General features: G+C 42.2%; 1 protein-coding gene across 3 annotated transcripts in view; it reads right to left on the reverse strand.

Annotated features, from left to right (window-relative positions):
• Nucleotides 1-8444: 8444 nt before the first annotated feature.
• The window catches only part of LOC126997291 (dolichyldiphosphatase 1-like), an 86407-nt gene continuing 80561 nt past the window's right edge, over nucleotides 8445-14290 (reverse strand). For all 3 annotated transcript variants that reach the window (XM_050858291.1, XM_050858290.1, XM_050858289.1), the window contains one exon: nucleotides 8445-8748. In XM_050858291.1, the coding sequence (XP_050714248.1) occupies nucleotides 8619-8748 (130 nt within the window). In that variant the 3' untranslated portion in view covers nucleotides 8445-8618. The remainder of the gene's footprint in view (nucleotides 8749-14290) is intronic.

Here is a 14290-nt window from a genome sequence, read left to right on the forward strand (position 1 = left end):
TTGCATTCGTGCACATTCGGCGAACGGCCGCGAATTTTTCATGCAACATGAAACTTTCATGGCGGTCGTGACCAACTGTCTAAAGTCGCGTGGTGGACGCAGACATGTCCCCGAACGGCCAAGAACAGGCAAGAAAGATGCCGAACTTGTCCGCGACACAGGATGACTTGCATATTCGCGCACATTCATGAACCAAAATTCGGCAGTGTATTTGGGACTTTAGGCTTACCTAACATGTTAACTGCATCATCTTGTAAGTCACCAACTTTCATCACTCCAAGTCTTCTACCAGTGGCTTAACAGACTGACTGGAGGCCCCTGGACAAACTTTTGTTCGTGAAATTTTGCCGGAGGCGGCCGGTAAGCGAAGCAGCGCCATGGCCCGCGGGCTGGTAGTCGGCAGTAAAGAAAAGAAAGAAAAAAAAATCACAGCTCACAATTTTCAATAGCAAAGCAGTCTCATGGAAAACTGGTCAAACCTGTAGTATGTGCATAGTTCTTTGGTAGTTAGTTTATTATTATTATTAGGTATTATTACTATTATTATTATCGTTATAGCAAATTATATTATTATTATTTCAGCCTATTATATTAAAATTAACATAGGTAACCTATTATATTATTATAAGTACTATATCCTATTATATCATTAATATATCCTAATGTTATATTTAATATAGGTAGCCTATTACATTAATATTATTTTAGCTTATCATATTAACATTATTATTATAGCCTATTATAATATTATTACCGTGTTCAGATAGCTGGGAGCTATACCTGTTCGGGATGAAGTAATGAAGGAAACCGGCAATAGTAACTATTAATTATGTTATTTTTAGTTGTCAACAATGTAATATTCATGCAATAAGGAAACAAAATCGACTACGTCAGTCAGTCATGACGCAGTCCATGTAAACGGAGAAACATATAGAGGTTTTGCAGTGACGTCACGAAATAGCGTCGTCTGCAAACCCGCTGGTGGTCACCTCCCCAGCAGAGTGAGCAGACGCACCACGTGTGTCCCATCCCCAAGTCACTACCCGCGGGCAATTGGCAGGACCTTCAGCATCATTTGTGTTAAGTGATTACGCGAGATCGCTTGAGAATGCTGCTAAGCTAAGCTACATCGAAAAAATCAGTTAAAGACATAGGCAAGAATTGGTTCACCAATAGAGTGGTGGACGAATGGAACAGGCTTGGGAGCCATGTTGTGGGTGCCAATACCATAGATACATTCAAGAAGAGGTTAGATAAAGCCATGGATGGTGAGGTAAGGTGGGGTTGAGTGTACAGGAGCTGCCTTGTATAGGCCAACCGGCCTCTTGCAGACTCCTTACGTTCTTATGTTCTTATGTATAGACCCTTATTTATTAGGGAAACACCCCGAGTCTGCTCGTCCTCAAACGACCTGCCCAACATCGTTTACCATGATATATATAGCTATCTGGTGAACAGCAAGAGCAAGCTGTTTACAGGGCAGTCGCTCAAGGCCTACGAGAGTCTTGAGGTGGATGGTAGACTGCCTGTCTATCTGGCTGGTTCTGGAGCTGCCCTGTGTAGGCCCCCCGGCCTCTTGCAGTTTCTCTATGTTCTTATGTTCTTATGTTATGTTCAAAGAACATATTAACTCTAAATTACTTTATTCTACTTACAGCAATATAAATATAAATACCTATTTCACTTATATACACATAAGTCATTATATTTTATAACTAGTCTTTACTTAGTGCAATCAACACACATTCCAGCAGCGGCTCAATAGTTTTAGTGTTGAGTAACTACACAAATATGTATTCTGCTGGCGTGTTGGCACTTGTGGGGTTCCCTTCTCGTGGAACCCGTCTAGGTAAGACCAGTGGATTCGCTGGAAATCTATAAAATGACACAGCATCTCTCCCGTGTCAGTTAGAACATCCAACCGCACAGCATACGTATCGTATGACGAACACACAGAGCACTTGTGCAGCCGCCACCAAGGTTTGCTTTGATAAGTGACCACCACCACTGACCACCAAGATGGCCGTGCAGGCCCGCGCTACCCCCGCACCCCCACTAATGACGTCAGCTGCAAAACCTCTATACTTACAGGCACAGCACCTCGTAGGTGGCACCTGGTGGTGTAACTTTTGGCGTTGTGCATCACAACGCCAGCTGATCAGTTTCCCACATGGACCACGTTCACATAATAAATTTATCGTGCGTATTCAAGTTTTCAAGTCACGGATCCGCAGAGGGCCGCATTTGGGCGGTATAGTATGCGGGGGTTGTACGGGGGGCTCAGGGGGTTGGGAAGGGATTAGGATTTGGGTTAGGACTTAGGATTAGGGCGAGGATTGGGTACAATCTCCATATCTTTTAAACATGCAGCCCTTGCATTATACGGTTTATACCACAACACAAATCCAACAAGTCAATTTTAATCACTATTCAGCACAAAAGTTGTTAAAATAGCAGGATCCTGCCACGCATCATACCACTCAATACAGAAACACCACTGCAAAACTCATCGCACTTTGTATGTGGCAATGACCGGGGTTTTGTCACTTTCTGACCGACAATGATCACTCGTCATTATACAGCATGCTGAATGCTGATAAAACACAACACAATGTTGTTGCTCGTATTCACTATAATATCAGTCAGTCGGATTCTTACCCATCAGCACAAAGTTATTAAAACACAGAACCCACCATGAACCATGCCATGCACCGAGCGGCCATCAGCCAGCCATGTTTCTCATTTCAAAGATCAAGTCAACACTGCAAAACTCATCACAAATCATGTCTGTGGCAACGACCGGGTTTTATCACTGTCTGCCAATGATCAGTGGTTATTACAGGACATGCTGATATACACAACACAACTTTGTCACTGATATTTCACTCTGAAAACCGTGAAAAATACAGATCCCACACAGTGACAGTACCATTCAAACACGCGGGAGAGGGGAACTGTAGTGAGTTCTGATTCCAGTGTTGCCACTGCTGTTTGTTGCAGTGTTGACACATTACTTATTGTATTTTAGCTCAAATGAAAATATTACGAAGGGAAAAGCAGTAAATTTAGGGAAAGTAAAAAGATATTTTCACATTATTTTTGTTGGTTTTATTTCTTCTACTAATTTATGTTTTTTTAATCATAACCTCATCGGGGGCCCTCTGAATACCCAGGGCCTGAGGGCCTGAGGCTGCAGCCTCCATGTAAATCCGCAACTCTCTCTCTCTCTCGTCCCAGGACCTCAGAGGCCCCTGCATAGACCTCTGAGGCCCTTGGACTTTGTCCACCCCTGTGCTATGGGTGTTATGCCACTGTCTTCTACCAGTTTTAGCTCCAATCAATGGTACACTCCAACCTTTAACCACAACAAATTCAGCAACCATCTTATTGTCTTAGCTCTGCTGAAAATACACCTTTAACATCCAATGGGGTGTTCACACCATATGGAAATAACTGTTTGTCCGTTGGTAACAAATCCACTGTCAAGTCCTGAAATGTAGCCGCACTTACAACATTACATGATGCCCCTGAATCAACTAGAGATTCTACAGGAACTCCATTTATTCCTAATTTTAGCATTGGCAAGTCACTTGCGTCACAACCTCTCATGTTAAATACACATTCACTTTCATTAGACTCATCCGAAGTCACATCATACTCTTGTACAAAATTAGCTTGATTCCTGTGTCTTCTTCATGGTTTGTAGGTTCTGTTGCCTCTGTACGACTCCTGGTTCTTCTTAACACCTTTTGTACCTCCTCTGTCTCTTTTTTTCTTGAGGTCTTGCCTTCAGTCCTTCTTCTTGGTTCCGGCTCTTGCACACTGCCGCAAGATGTCCCTTCTTGTGACACTTGAAGCACTCCTTGTCTCTTGCTACAATGCAGTCGTAATTATAATGTCCCATCCTGCCACACCTCCAACATGATCCTGTGTTCAGCGAGTGGTGTGTGTGACCCGTTGACCTTCCTCTGCTAAGTGTGTGACCTGGTGACCTTCCTCTGCCCAGTGAGCCTCGTCTTCTAGAAGGCAGCTGTCTTCTTCTCTTCCTCCTGTACTGGCACCTTGTGTATAAATACTGTTGAATGACTGTGAGCTTGATACTGCTGCATCACTCTCTATTTGTCATGCTTGTGTTTCAGCTGCTTCATGTAGTCTTGCCATCTCTTGAATTTTCTCCAAGGTTAAGTCTTTCTTTCTCAGTAACCTAGCTTTTAGCCTTTGAGACTTACACTTCTCTATTACTTGATCTCTGATGATGTCATTCTTTTGATCAGCCGGGTACTCACATGACACACTGAACTGCCACAATCTAGGTAGTTATGAAGTTATCCATAGTCTCATGAGGGTGATGCACTGCCTAGCAGAATACATGTCTCTCAAATGCTACATTCTTCTTCTTAACAAAATACTCATCCAGGGCTTCCTCTGCATCCTTGAATGTGATCCCACCAACCTCCAGGGTTTCAAAAATATCCAGCACCTCCGGGCCTGCTAGGTACAACAACAAAGCTCTCTTCTGGCCATCGACTGTGATGCCACTAGCTAATATTAAACCAATATTAAAGGATTTCTTCCACTTTTCCCACCTTTGTCCTACATTAGAAGAATCCTCCAGGGTAAACTTCTCAACAGGGGGAACGTTGACTGCCACACCCGTCATCGTGCTGGGCGCTGGGCGGTGCTTTGTCTCTTCTCGTCTCTCTCTCGTGGTTTTCCCACTCAGCAGCTGTAAGTCTCGGCATCCTCGTTGATCACCAAGTGTTCAATAGCCTCGTCGCCATTTGTTGTGTTGGTCCATGCCCTCAGAACTTGGCTACAGGCATCATTAAAGACCCGTGCTCTCTTTTTACAAGCCGCTCTCCCACTGGTCGGTTACTCCACAAATCTGATGCTTCACAATTCATTCACTCCTGCTCATAATACACTACAATTAGATTTAATGATCTCAATATAAAGTTGCATGAATATGCTGTTACACCATATCTAAAAGCTCATTATATTGAAGTTTTTAATTTCTGAACATCAAATTTGTTGTCCCATTTTTCATGGTAAGGCTAACTCACTGTTTAAAAAATATAATGATCTCTGAATTCATTAACCCCTTGACTGCCTATTTCCTACAAGAAGACATCACCAAGCTACAGGAATGGAACAAAAAGTGGCTGCTACAATTCAATGAAGAAAAATGTAAGGTCATGCACCTTGGGAGGGGATATCCAGCATACCAATACCACATGGGAAACACTCCACTATCCACCACAGGGGCAGAGAAAGACCTGGGGTTATACGTTACCAAGCTACCAGTGAAAGCCAAATCCATGCCAATCGTAGGGGATGGTTAAGTACTACTCTTACCTTTCTTCTAGTTCTATCAGAACTATTATTTCCACCCGAGTAACAATTTTACGATGTAATTATGCCTTACTTAGAAGCACTGGCTGAGAGGTCAGAGTGTGGTCACGGTGTCCTGGAGGATACAAGTTCGTGTCCCGCCCACTGCTACTAGCTGACAATTTTCAATCATCGCTGAGTGGCTTAAAACAACCTACACGCTGTCCTGAACATCACCTATCAACCTGGACTCTAGTGAAACTCTACAGTGGAGCAAAAATGAGTTCTGAGGGGCAGCACCAAAACAAGACGCCGCCACTATAAACTTTTGCCTGCCTCATGAACGAACTTATGCCAACCAGCAGGCCCAATCAAGATATAGTCTACTGGTGCAACAGGACGAACATATTAAAAAGAAAAAAAAGTTACTTCTTACAGCTCAGATACTATTTTAAATATTCAAGGGAAAAACACTACTATCACAATACACTCAGTGGTGCTTATGAGTTTCAAATCTTGCTCCTTCCTGTATGCATGTCATCATCTTCACTCTGCAAACCTTAATGACCTTAATGAATAAGTGAGTGAGTGAGAGGGGTAGGGTGATGACATGCTGGCGTGAGCTCCTCGCTCCTTAAGGAACTGTTGAGTCGATAATGGCGGGCAGAACCAGGAAGCTAAGAGATTCCTGTTGTGTCTGTGAAGATTTTACAGGCGAGAAGCGGAATTCATGCTGTTTGTGTCCAAGATGGTGTCATGTGAAGTGTGCTGATTTGACTGGAGTCAAGCAGGATAATATACCAAAAATAAATTGGATTTGCACCCCATGTCTTCATTTAGGCGTCTCTCGCTACCAACATTGTTGAAAAATTTGATAAATTCAAGCAAGAATTATCTAAAGAAATATCTGTGGTTAAAGATAGGTTGAATTTCGAATATCCAGTATCAAGGAGGAGTTGAGTGAGGTGGCAGGCGTGATTTGTGATGATGTAGCCAGACGCAGGAGGAAGAAGAATCTCCTTGTCGTGAAGGCCTCTGATCAAGACAAAAAGGCTACTGAAATGAAAAATGAAGTTTCCTAAGCATTCATTACAAGGCATTCAGATTACTGATTCAAGATTCACGAATGGATGAGAACACAAGGAATGAAGCAGCTCAGAAATTGGAAAATGTAAAGCAAATTAGCACAAAAAGTGTGGTTAAACTAAGGCCAAAGATCATGATCTGCAATGTGCATAAGAAGGAGACTGGGGATAAAATAATTGAGACACTGTTAAACAGGAATGAGTTCCTACACTCGATTCCTGGAGTTGAGGGGAAAATTGAGAAATTTTTTAGCAAGCCTGCTGCCTGCTGCTGGTAGTACAATGCACTATATTTTGAAATGTGATCCAACTGTTAAAAAGTTGATTCATAAACATCATGACAAGATAAAACTAGAATGGGGAGTGTACACTGCAAGTGATAGATACCATGCAATCATATGTTACCATTGTCAAAGATACGACCATCTTGAGGCCAACTGCACTGCCAAGAAAAATGGAGAAGCCCAAAAATGTTACAAGTGCGCTGGTGATCATAAATCAAAAGATTGCTCCATGGCTGAAAGGAAATGCATAAATTGTGTGAGGTACAAGTAGCCTGAAATCAACCACTCAGTCAATGACCAGTGTTGTGTAATTCTTCAAACTGAAATTGATAGAATTTGTGACATAACTAATCATGGCTATTAATTGGCGTTTTAGACTTGAAAATAAATTGTGTAAGATAAATGTTCAATGATTTGGAAATAATTGTTGGACATCGAATTGTGATAATGTAAAGAAAATATCAGATAAAAGGAAAAGGAAACAATGGATATTTGTGATACTGTAAAAAGTTATTGTGATTAGCACAAACCAAAACATGGCCAAGTGACTATGATGATGCCATGTTTATTAAAAGGACATCAGTAGGTTATCCATGAAAGCAATTAAGACTCACTCACTCACTACGATGTTGTGAATAAGTGCATATCGAGAATTATTAATGAGGCCAACATCATTATTGATGACGGCCCTGCGGAGCACTGCGCTGACAGTGGAGCGGGGCCTGAAACCTCATCAATGGTCAACGGTAATGATCATCGTAAAAATCAGTGTTACAAAAACAAACATTTTAAACACAATCAGTCCCCCATTCCTTGCAAAAACAACTATGATAATGGAATCAATACTTTTAGACAAAATCACTGACTGACTATCAATTAAGGAAGTTTATTTAACCCTTAAACAACGGGCATCGTTTATTTAATCAAACGTGGCGTGGTCCGCACAGACGGCCGTCGTTTATTTCATCAGACTTTTTCGCAACACTAATTTGAATGTTTATTATCAAATTTGGTGGGTTCTGTGACTAGCTGAGCTGTCTGCCAGCATATCTGCCTCACATGGATGTAAAATAAGATCATTAGTCCTCCCTGAAACATAGTGACACATCAGGAGGAAAGGACAGGATAGAGAGTGAAGGTTATTCTGAGTACAAAGAAAACATGACAAGAACATTGTAAATAGTGACAACAGTAGTGAGAGTGACTTAGAGAGTGATGATGTTACTTCACTCTCTCTCTCTGTAGTGCACTCTAGCCCATCAAGTGCTTCCATCGCAACAGTGCAGGGTAAGAAGGCTACACGTAAGGCATATGTATTCCCCCAACTGAAACAGCCAGCTCTGAGGAGGACTGAAAATATGTGAGTAAAATAGATGTTGTCTAAATTATTTCAGTGTACAGAACAGTTCATATTACTGGCATTCAGTTGTAAGAGGGAGGAAGTGTGAAGCATGTCGCTACCGTGACCAGCCTGTGTTGACATGTTGTGCGTCCTAGGTGGAGGCCCGCCCCATGCTGCTCGAAGCAGTGTTTTGCGTCGGCAGCTCACAGCCTGGCTACATTTCACACGCTCTAGCATGACTATTAAACAATGTATTGCAATTTGGATTTCACCGCTGTGTTCAGTGAGTTAAGACGCCTCATACAAGGTGAATAAACAACAAAAAAAGATGTTTTTACCCATATCCAGGGACCATTCGGTGAAAACAATACCTGTCGTTTAAGGGTTAATGATATACACATATGGAGAACAAAGTTTTATTCAGACAAAAAGTTTTCAGATAATTTTATTAAAAAAGCTAATGGAACACCAATTGAATTAGTGACATACAATGAAAATGAAAATACAAATTTACTGAAAACTATTATACTTGAATCAGTCAAGGATTTGACCCGAAAAATTGCTATCATTACAATGTCACTGACTTTTAATCGATGTAAGCTTGCGATTTCTTGCCCTGTTCTCAGTGCGAGCATGCGTGTATTCAAACCACAAGATATTGGGAATTAGAGAGGTGTCTCGGATCATAAGTCTCTCACAAACACTCCTGCAAAAGGAAAGAACTCTTAGTTTTTTTTTTTTTTTTTTTTTTTTTTGTGTGTGTGTGTGTGTGTGTGTGTGTGTGTGTGTGTGTGTAGATATCATACAGTAAAACCTCAACTATCAATCCCTCAGGTATCTGAAAACCCCAAGTATCTGGCAAAAATCTTGCTTGCTTGCACCGCCATGTTGCATCTCTTTCAATATGGCAACACTGCGCCACTCCTGCACACCTGGAGTGGAATCCACGAATGACTTACTCCAGTGTAAGTGCTTAGATGCGCCAGGAGTAGGTTACACCTAATGCACAGACATACTTGCTCCAAATCTGTGATGTTACAAAGCGGTGTAAGTTACAGCTGGCGAGAGGGTGGCGTAAGTTCTCATTTAGTGATGTATTATCGTTAATTGCTGCATAAACAACATTTTCTTTGAAGAAATACCAATAAATGGTTATTTCCAACAGGCACAGGTATCAATTTTTGTCTAAAAAGTATCAACAACCACCCACTAATGTGACAATTTTGTTTGTGTGGCTCAGTCACCCCTCACCCTTATCCAGTTTTCTATAACGCACTTAAAACAACTAATGGGGGGCCTGTCACTGCACCATCACACCTTTTTAACCCTTAGATTACAGCGATTGTATATATAAGTGCGCTACCACACGCCCCACTTGTACGGGGATCATATACAGGTAACTCGATTTATGCGAGTTTGGTTTACACATTTTTTAAATAAAGCGGGGTCCAAAACCCAAATAAATGTTTGATTTACACATTTTTTTCACTTATACGTGGCCACTAGATGTCTCACGCAACTGGACTCACACGGTGCCATGGCCACACAGCTGAGCTCAGTTCTTCCCGCATACCACTTAAACAACATTACAGTACCCACGCTGCCACGCTACTCAACAATAGGGGTGCGCAGATACTGGTACCAGTACCGGTACTAACGGTACCAGCTATACGGTACAGTACCGGTACCAATACTAGCCAGTCGGTCATGGTGTCCCTCATTTCTTCCACACACGAGTGAGGCTGAAACTGAGTGCCTGAGTGGATATCTTGGTGATATGGATATTCTCTCTCTCTCTCTCTCTCTCTCTCTCTCTCTCTCTCTCTCTCTCTCTCTCTCTCCACTGAATGAATATTTATTTTTCGATAGATACCTACTTCTTGTTTGATTTACATTGGTTTTGATTTATGCGATCTCTTCAAGGACACAATACTTGCGTAAATTGAGTTACCTGTATATAATCATCACACTCTACGCTCCCTACGTTTCAAATATACCGCCAGTTCTTGACTCAGAAGAATGGTGGAGGCATCTGGCATCCATACACACTCTCATTTGTCTCCAGCGCGTGCCCTACCGAAGGCCACAGATCATTTTCCACGTTTGTTCAGAATACATGTCATGTCTCGTGACGCGTCAAGCAGTTCCTCTGCTCCGGGCGGAAGTAGAGCGCTGGCGAATCAAAGTGACAGTGACTCTGATGACTGCTATGGTAGTGACATTGACAGAGGAGGGAGGGGCAAGTAGGTAGAGAGAGAGAGAGAGAGAGAGTGAGAGCGAGTGGGGTGCTTCCACGCGACGTGTCACGGCCATGAGAAAATGTGCAATATTTTTGGCTGTTATAACTTATTTATTATTATTAGGAGAGAAGTTTTATTACACCACCATATATACTACATGAATATACAATTATTGCAAAGAAGAAAGACACTATTTCCACCTCTTTTAAATGTCTAAATTTTCCCCCGTGCACAGCATCCACAGAAATATATCACCAGGCTCCATCCTTCTCCTTTGTAGTAAATCCTTATATACAACAATAAATTTATCAATCAATCAATCAGGTGGGAGGTAGAGTGAAAGTTATATGAAGTTATAGCTTAGGAGGTATTCTTTTCATTGCAGTTAAGTTTAAGTGTTTTGAGGTAGACAGTAAGTGGGCCACAGCACAGAGACAAACATGATATGCCTTGTGTGTGAGGAGGGAGGTGGCTATGAGACAACAACAGCAGGCTTCTGATTGGTTGGGGATACGGTGGTGATTGGCTGAGAAGATAATGACGTCATGGATACCGCTCCGCCAGTCAATGGCCTTCCTTGACTTACTCTGCCTCAAGAAGAGAAAAAAGAAGACTTACGCCGGTGTCTGTGGATCGCAAACAACTCGTGGAGTAGCGGCGGCGTAAATTACACCGGAGTAAGGGTTTACTCCGAATAACTTGCTCTGAGTTTCGTGGATTCCGCCCCTGGTAGTATTCTCTGGGGAGCCCCGCCTACCTCGCCTTCCTCACTCCCTCTTTCCTCTCACTCTCAATTTACTTCATTGCCACAGAAACAGCTGAGTGTCCCAGGCACCCCTACCTCATCTCAAGGTCACCACTTGCCTCACCCTACCAGCAGCCCTGCCCAAACACCTGTTCTGCTACCTCATCACTTGGCCCCACCCTAAGGACTGACCTCCCATATCCTTCTTTATTTTTCCCTAGACACAGTAATAATGGGCTTGAAGAAGTGTTCGTCAAGTTACGGTAATTTTTCCTCACATTTCTTTGCAGCTCGTTCTTCCATCTGCAGGATGTGCCTACTGAAATAACACATGAAAACAACATTCCAGAAGCAGGGCTTGAAGACTTGAGGTTGGCAGCTGGCCTAATCATAAAACCACAACACCACCTCCATAAATAAACTAAAGGTAATCTAAAAGTCCTAAGTTTCAATGCGTGTAGCCAAAGAAATATGATTAATGATTTAAGATGTATTGTTTCAACAGAAAATTTCAACGTAATTGCTCTAACAGGACATTCGTTGACACCTCATATATTGATTAAATTTCAGAATACAACAGAGATGGCTACAGGCTCTTTAACAATGATTGTATCAACTGTAGAGGTGGTGGTGTCGCCCTTGACATCAAAAGCTATTTGTAACGCATTAATAAAACACCAAAAGACAATAATGTTGGACATTTGTGCATGTGAGTAAATACTGTAAAAAATAAATTAATATATACGTCATATACAGGGCTCTGGGTCAATCACTCAATAACGATACTAAAGTGTATAGCACTTTACGACAATCACTTAATAATAATAATAATCACTATGAACTTTACATTTCTGCCTGAAATCGTGCCAAATCTATTCTCCGACTAACCAAAAATTCTTTCATTAATAGAAAATGCCAAAACCTTGCTTTCTCTAACTCTTCCCGTGACTTCTGGCATCTAGCCAAAAACATCTCCTCCAACTTCACTTCTTCATCTTTCCCTCCACTCCTCAGTCCTGATGGCAACACTGCCGTCTCATCTATCTCTAAGGCTGAACTCTTCTCTCAAACTTTTTCTAAAAACTCCACTCTGGACGATTCTGGGCATATTCCTCCTACTCATCCCCCCTCTGACTCCTTTATGCCTGTTATAAAGATTCTTCAAAATGATGTTTTCTATGCCCTCTCTGGCCTCAATCCTCAGAAGGCTTATGGGCCTGATGGAGTGCCTCCTATTGTCCTTAAAAACTGTGCCTCCGTGCTGTCATCCTGCCTGGTCAAACTCTTTCGCCTCTGCCTGTCAACATCTACCTTTCCTTCTTGCTGGATGTATGCCTTCATACAGCCTGTGCCTAAGAAGGGTGACCGCTCCAATCCCTCAAACTACCGTCCTATAGCTTTACTTTCTTGTCTATCTAAAGCTTTTGAATCAATCCTTAACCGGAAGATTCAAAAGCACCTTTCCACTTTTAACCTTCTATCTGATCGCCAGTATGGGTTCCGCAAGGGGCGTTCTACTGGTGATCTCCTAGCCTTCTTAACTGACTCTTGGTCATCCTCTCTTAGCCGTTTCGGTGAAACTTTTGCTATTGCGCTGGACATATCAAAAGCTTTTGATAGGGTCTGGCACAAATCTTTGCTTTCCAAGCTACCCTCCTACGGTTTCTATCCTTCTCTCTGTACCTTTATCTCCAGTTTCCTTTCTGACCGTTCTATTTCTGCCATGGTAGACGGTCACTGTTCTTCCCCTAAATCTATTAACAGTGGTGTCCCACAGGGTTCTGTCCTATCTCTCACTCTTTTTCTGTTGTTCATTGATGATCTTCTTTCCAAAACGAACTGTCCTATCCATTCCTACGCCGATGATTCCACTCTGCATTACTCAACTTCTTTTAATAGAAGACCCACCATACAGGAACTTAACGACTCAAGGCTGGAGGCTGCAGAACGCTTAGCCTCAGACCTTACTATTATTTCCGACTGGGGCAAGAAGAACCTGGTGTCCTTCAACGCCTCAAAAACACAGTTTCTCCACCTATCCACTCGACACAATCTTCCAAACAACTATCCCCTATTCTTTGACAACACCCAGCTATCAACTTCCTCAACACTAAACATCCTCGGTCTATCCTTAACTCATAATCTCAACTGGAAACTTCATATCTCATCTCTTACTAAATCAGCTTCCTCGAGGCTGGGCGTTCTGTACCATCTCCGCCAGTTCTTCTCCCCTGCACAGTTGCTGTCCATATACAGGGGCCTTGTCCGCCCTCGTATGGAGTATGCATCTCATGTGTGGGGGGGCTCCACTCACACAGCTCTTCTGGACAGAGTGGAGGCTAAGGCTCTTCGTCTCATCAGCTCTCCTCCTCATACTGATAGTCTTTTACCTCTTAAATTCCACCGCAATGTTGCCTCTCTTTCTATCTTCTATCGATATTTCCACGCTGACTGCTCTTCTGAACTTGCTAACTGCATGCCTCCCCCCCTCCCGCGGCCCCGCTGCACTCGACTTTCTACTCATGTTCATCCCTATACTGTCCAAACCCCTTATGCAAGAGTTAACCAGCATCTTCACTCTTTCATCCCTCACGCTGGTAAACTCTGGAACAATCTTCCTTCATCTGTATTTCCTCCTGCCTATGACTTGAACTCTTTCAAGAGGAGGGTATCAGGACACCTCTCCTCCCGTATTTGATCTTGCTTTCGGCCACCTCTTTTGTTTCTTTTCTAGGAGCAGCGAGTAGCGGGCTTTTTTTTTATTATTGTTTTCTTTTTTTGTGTGCCCTTGAGCTGCCTCCTCTGTTGTAAAAAAAAAAAAAAAAAAAAAAAAAGATTTATTGATGTTAGGAGATTTTAATCACCCTCATACTGACTGGGCATCACTCTCAGATACAGAAAATGAGTCAAACAGAATGCTTGAATTTTTAGAGGATAATTACCTAAGTCAAATGGTTGCTGAACATACTCAACAAAATGACATTCTAGATCTTGTTATAATGACCCAAGATAATCCAGTCAGTAATGTTGCAGTTTGAGAATATCTTGGTTCTTGTGATCACAAATTAGAATGTGTCGACATTAGACCTCAAAAAAATTAACTTGAAATAAAATAATGGTGCCTAATTTCAAAAGTGCAATTTTCACAGATATCGGCAATAACTGACAGAAATGCAATTATCAGATGACTCCAATGAAGGGAAAGCCTGGCTTAACTTTAAAAATAGACTACTCAGTCAGTAGAATACATACCCCTTTGCGAG

The sequence above is a fragment of the Eriocheir sinensis genome, chromosome 12 (assembly GCF_024679095.1).
Source record: "Eriocheir sinensis breed Jianghai 21 chromosome 12, ASM2467909v1, whole genome shotgun sequence".
In the NCBI taxonomy this organism is placed as follows: Eukaryota; Metazoa; Arthropoda; class Malacostraca; order Decapoda; family Varunidae; genus Eriocheir; species Eriocheir sinensis.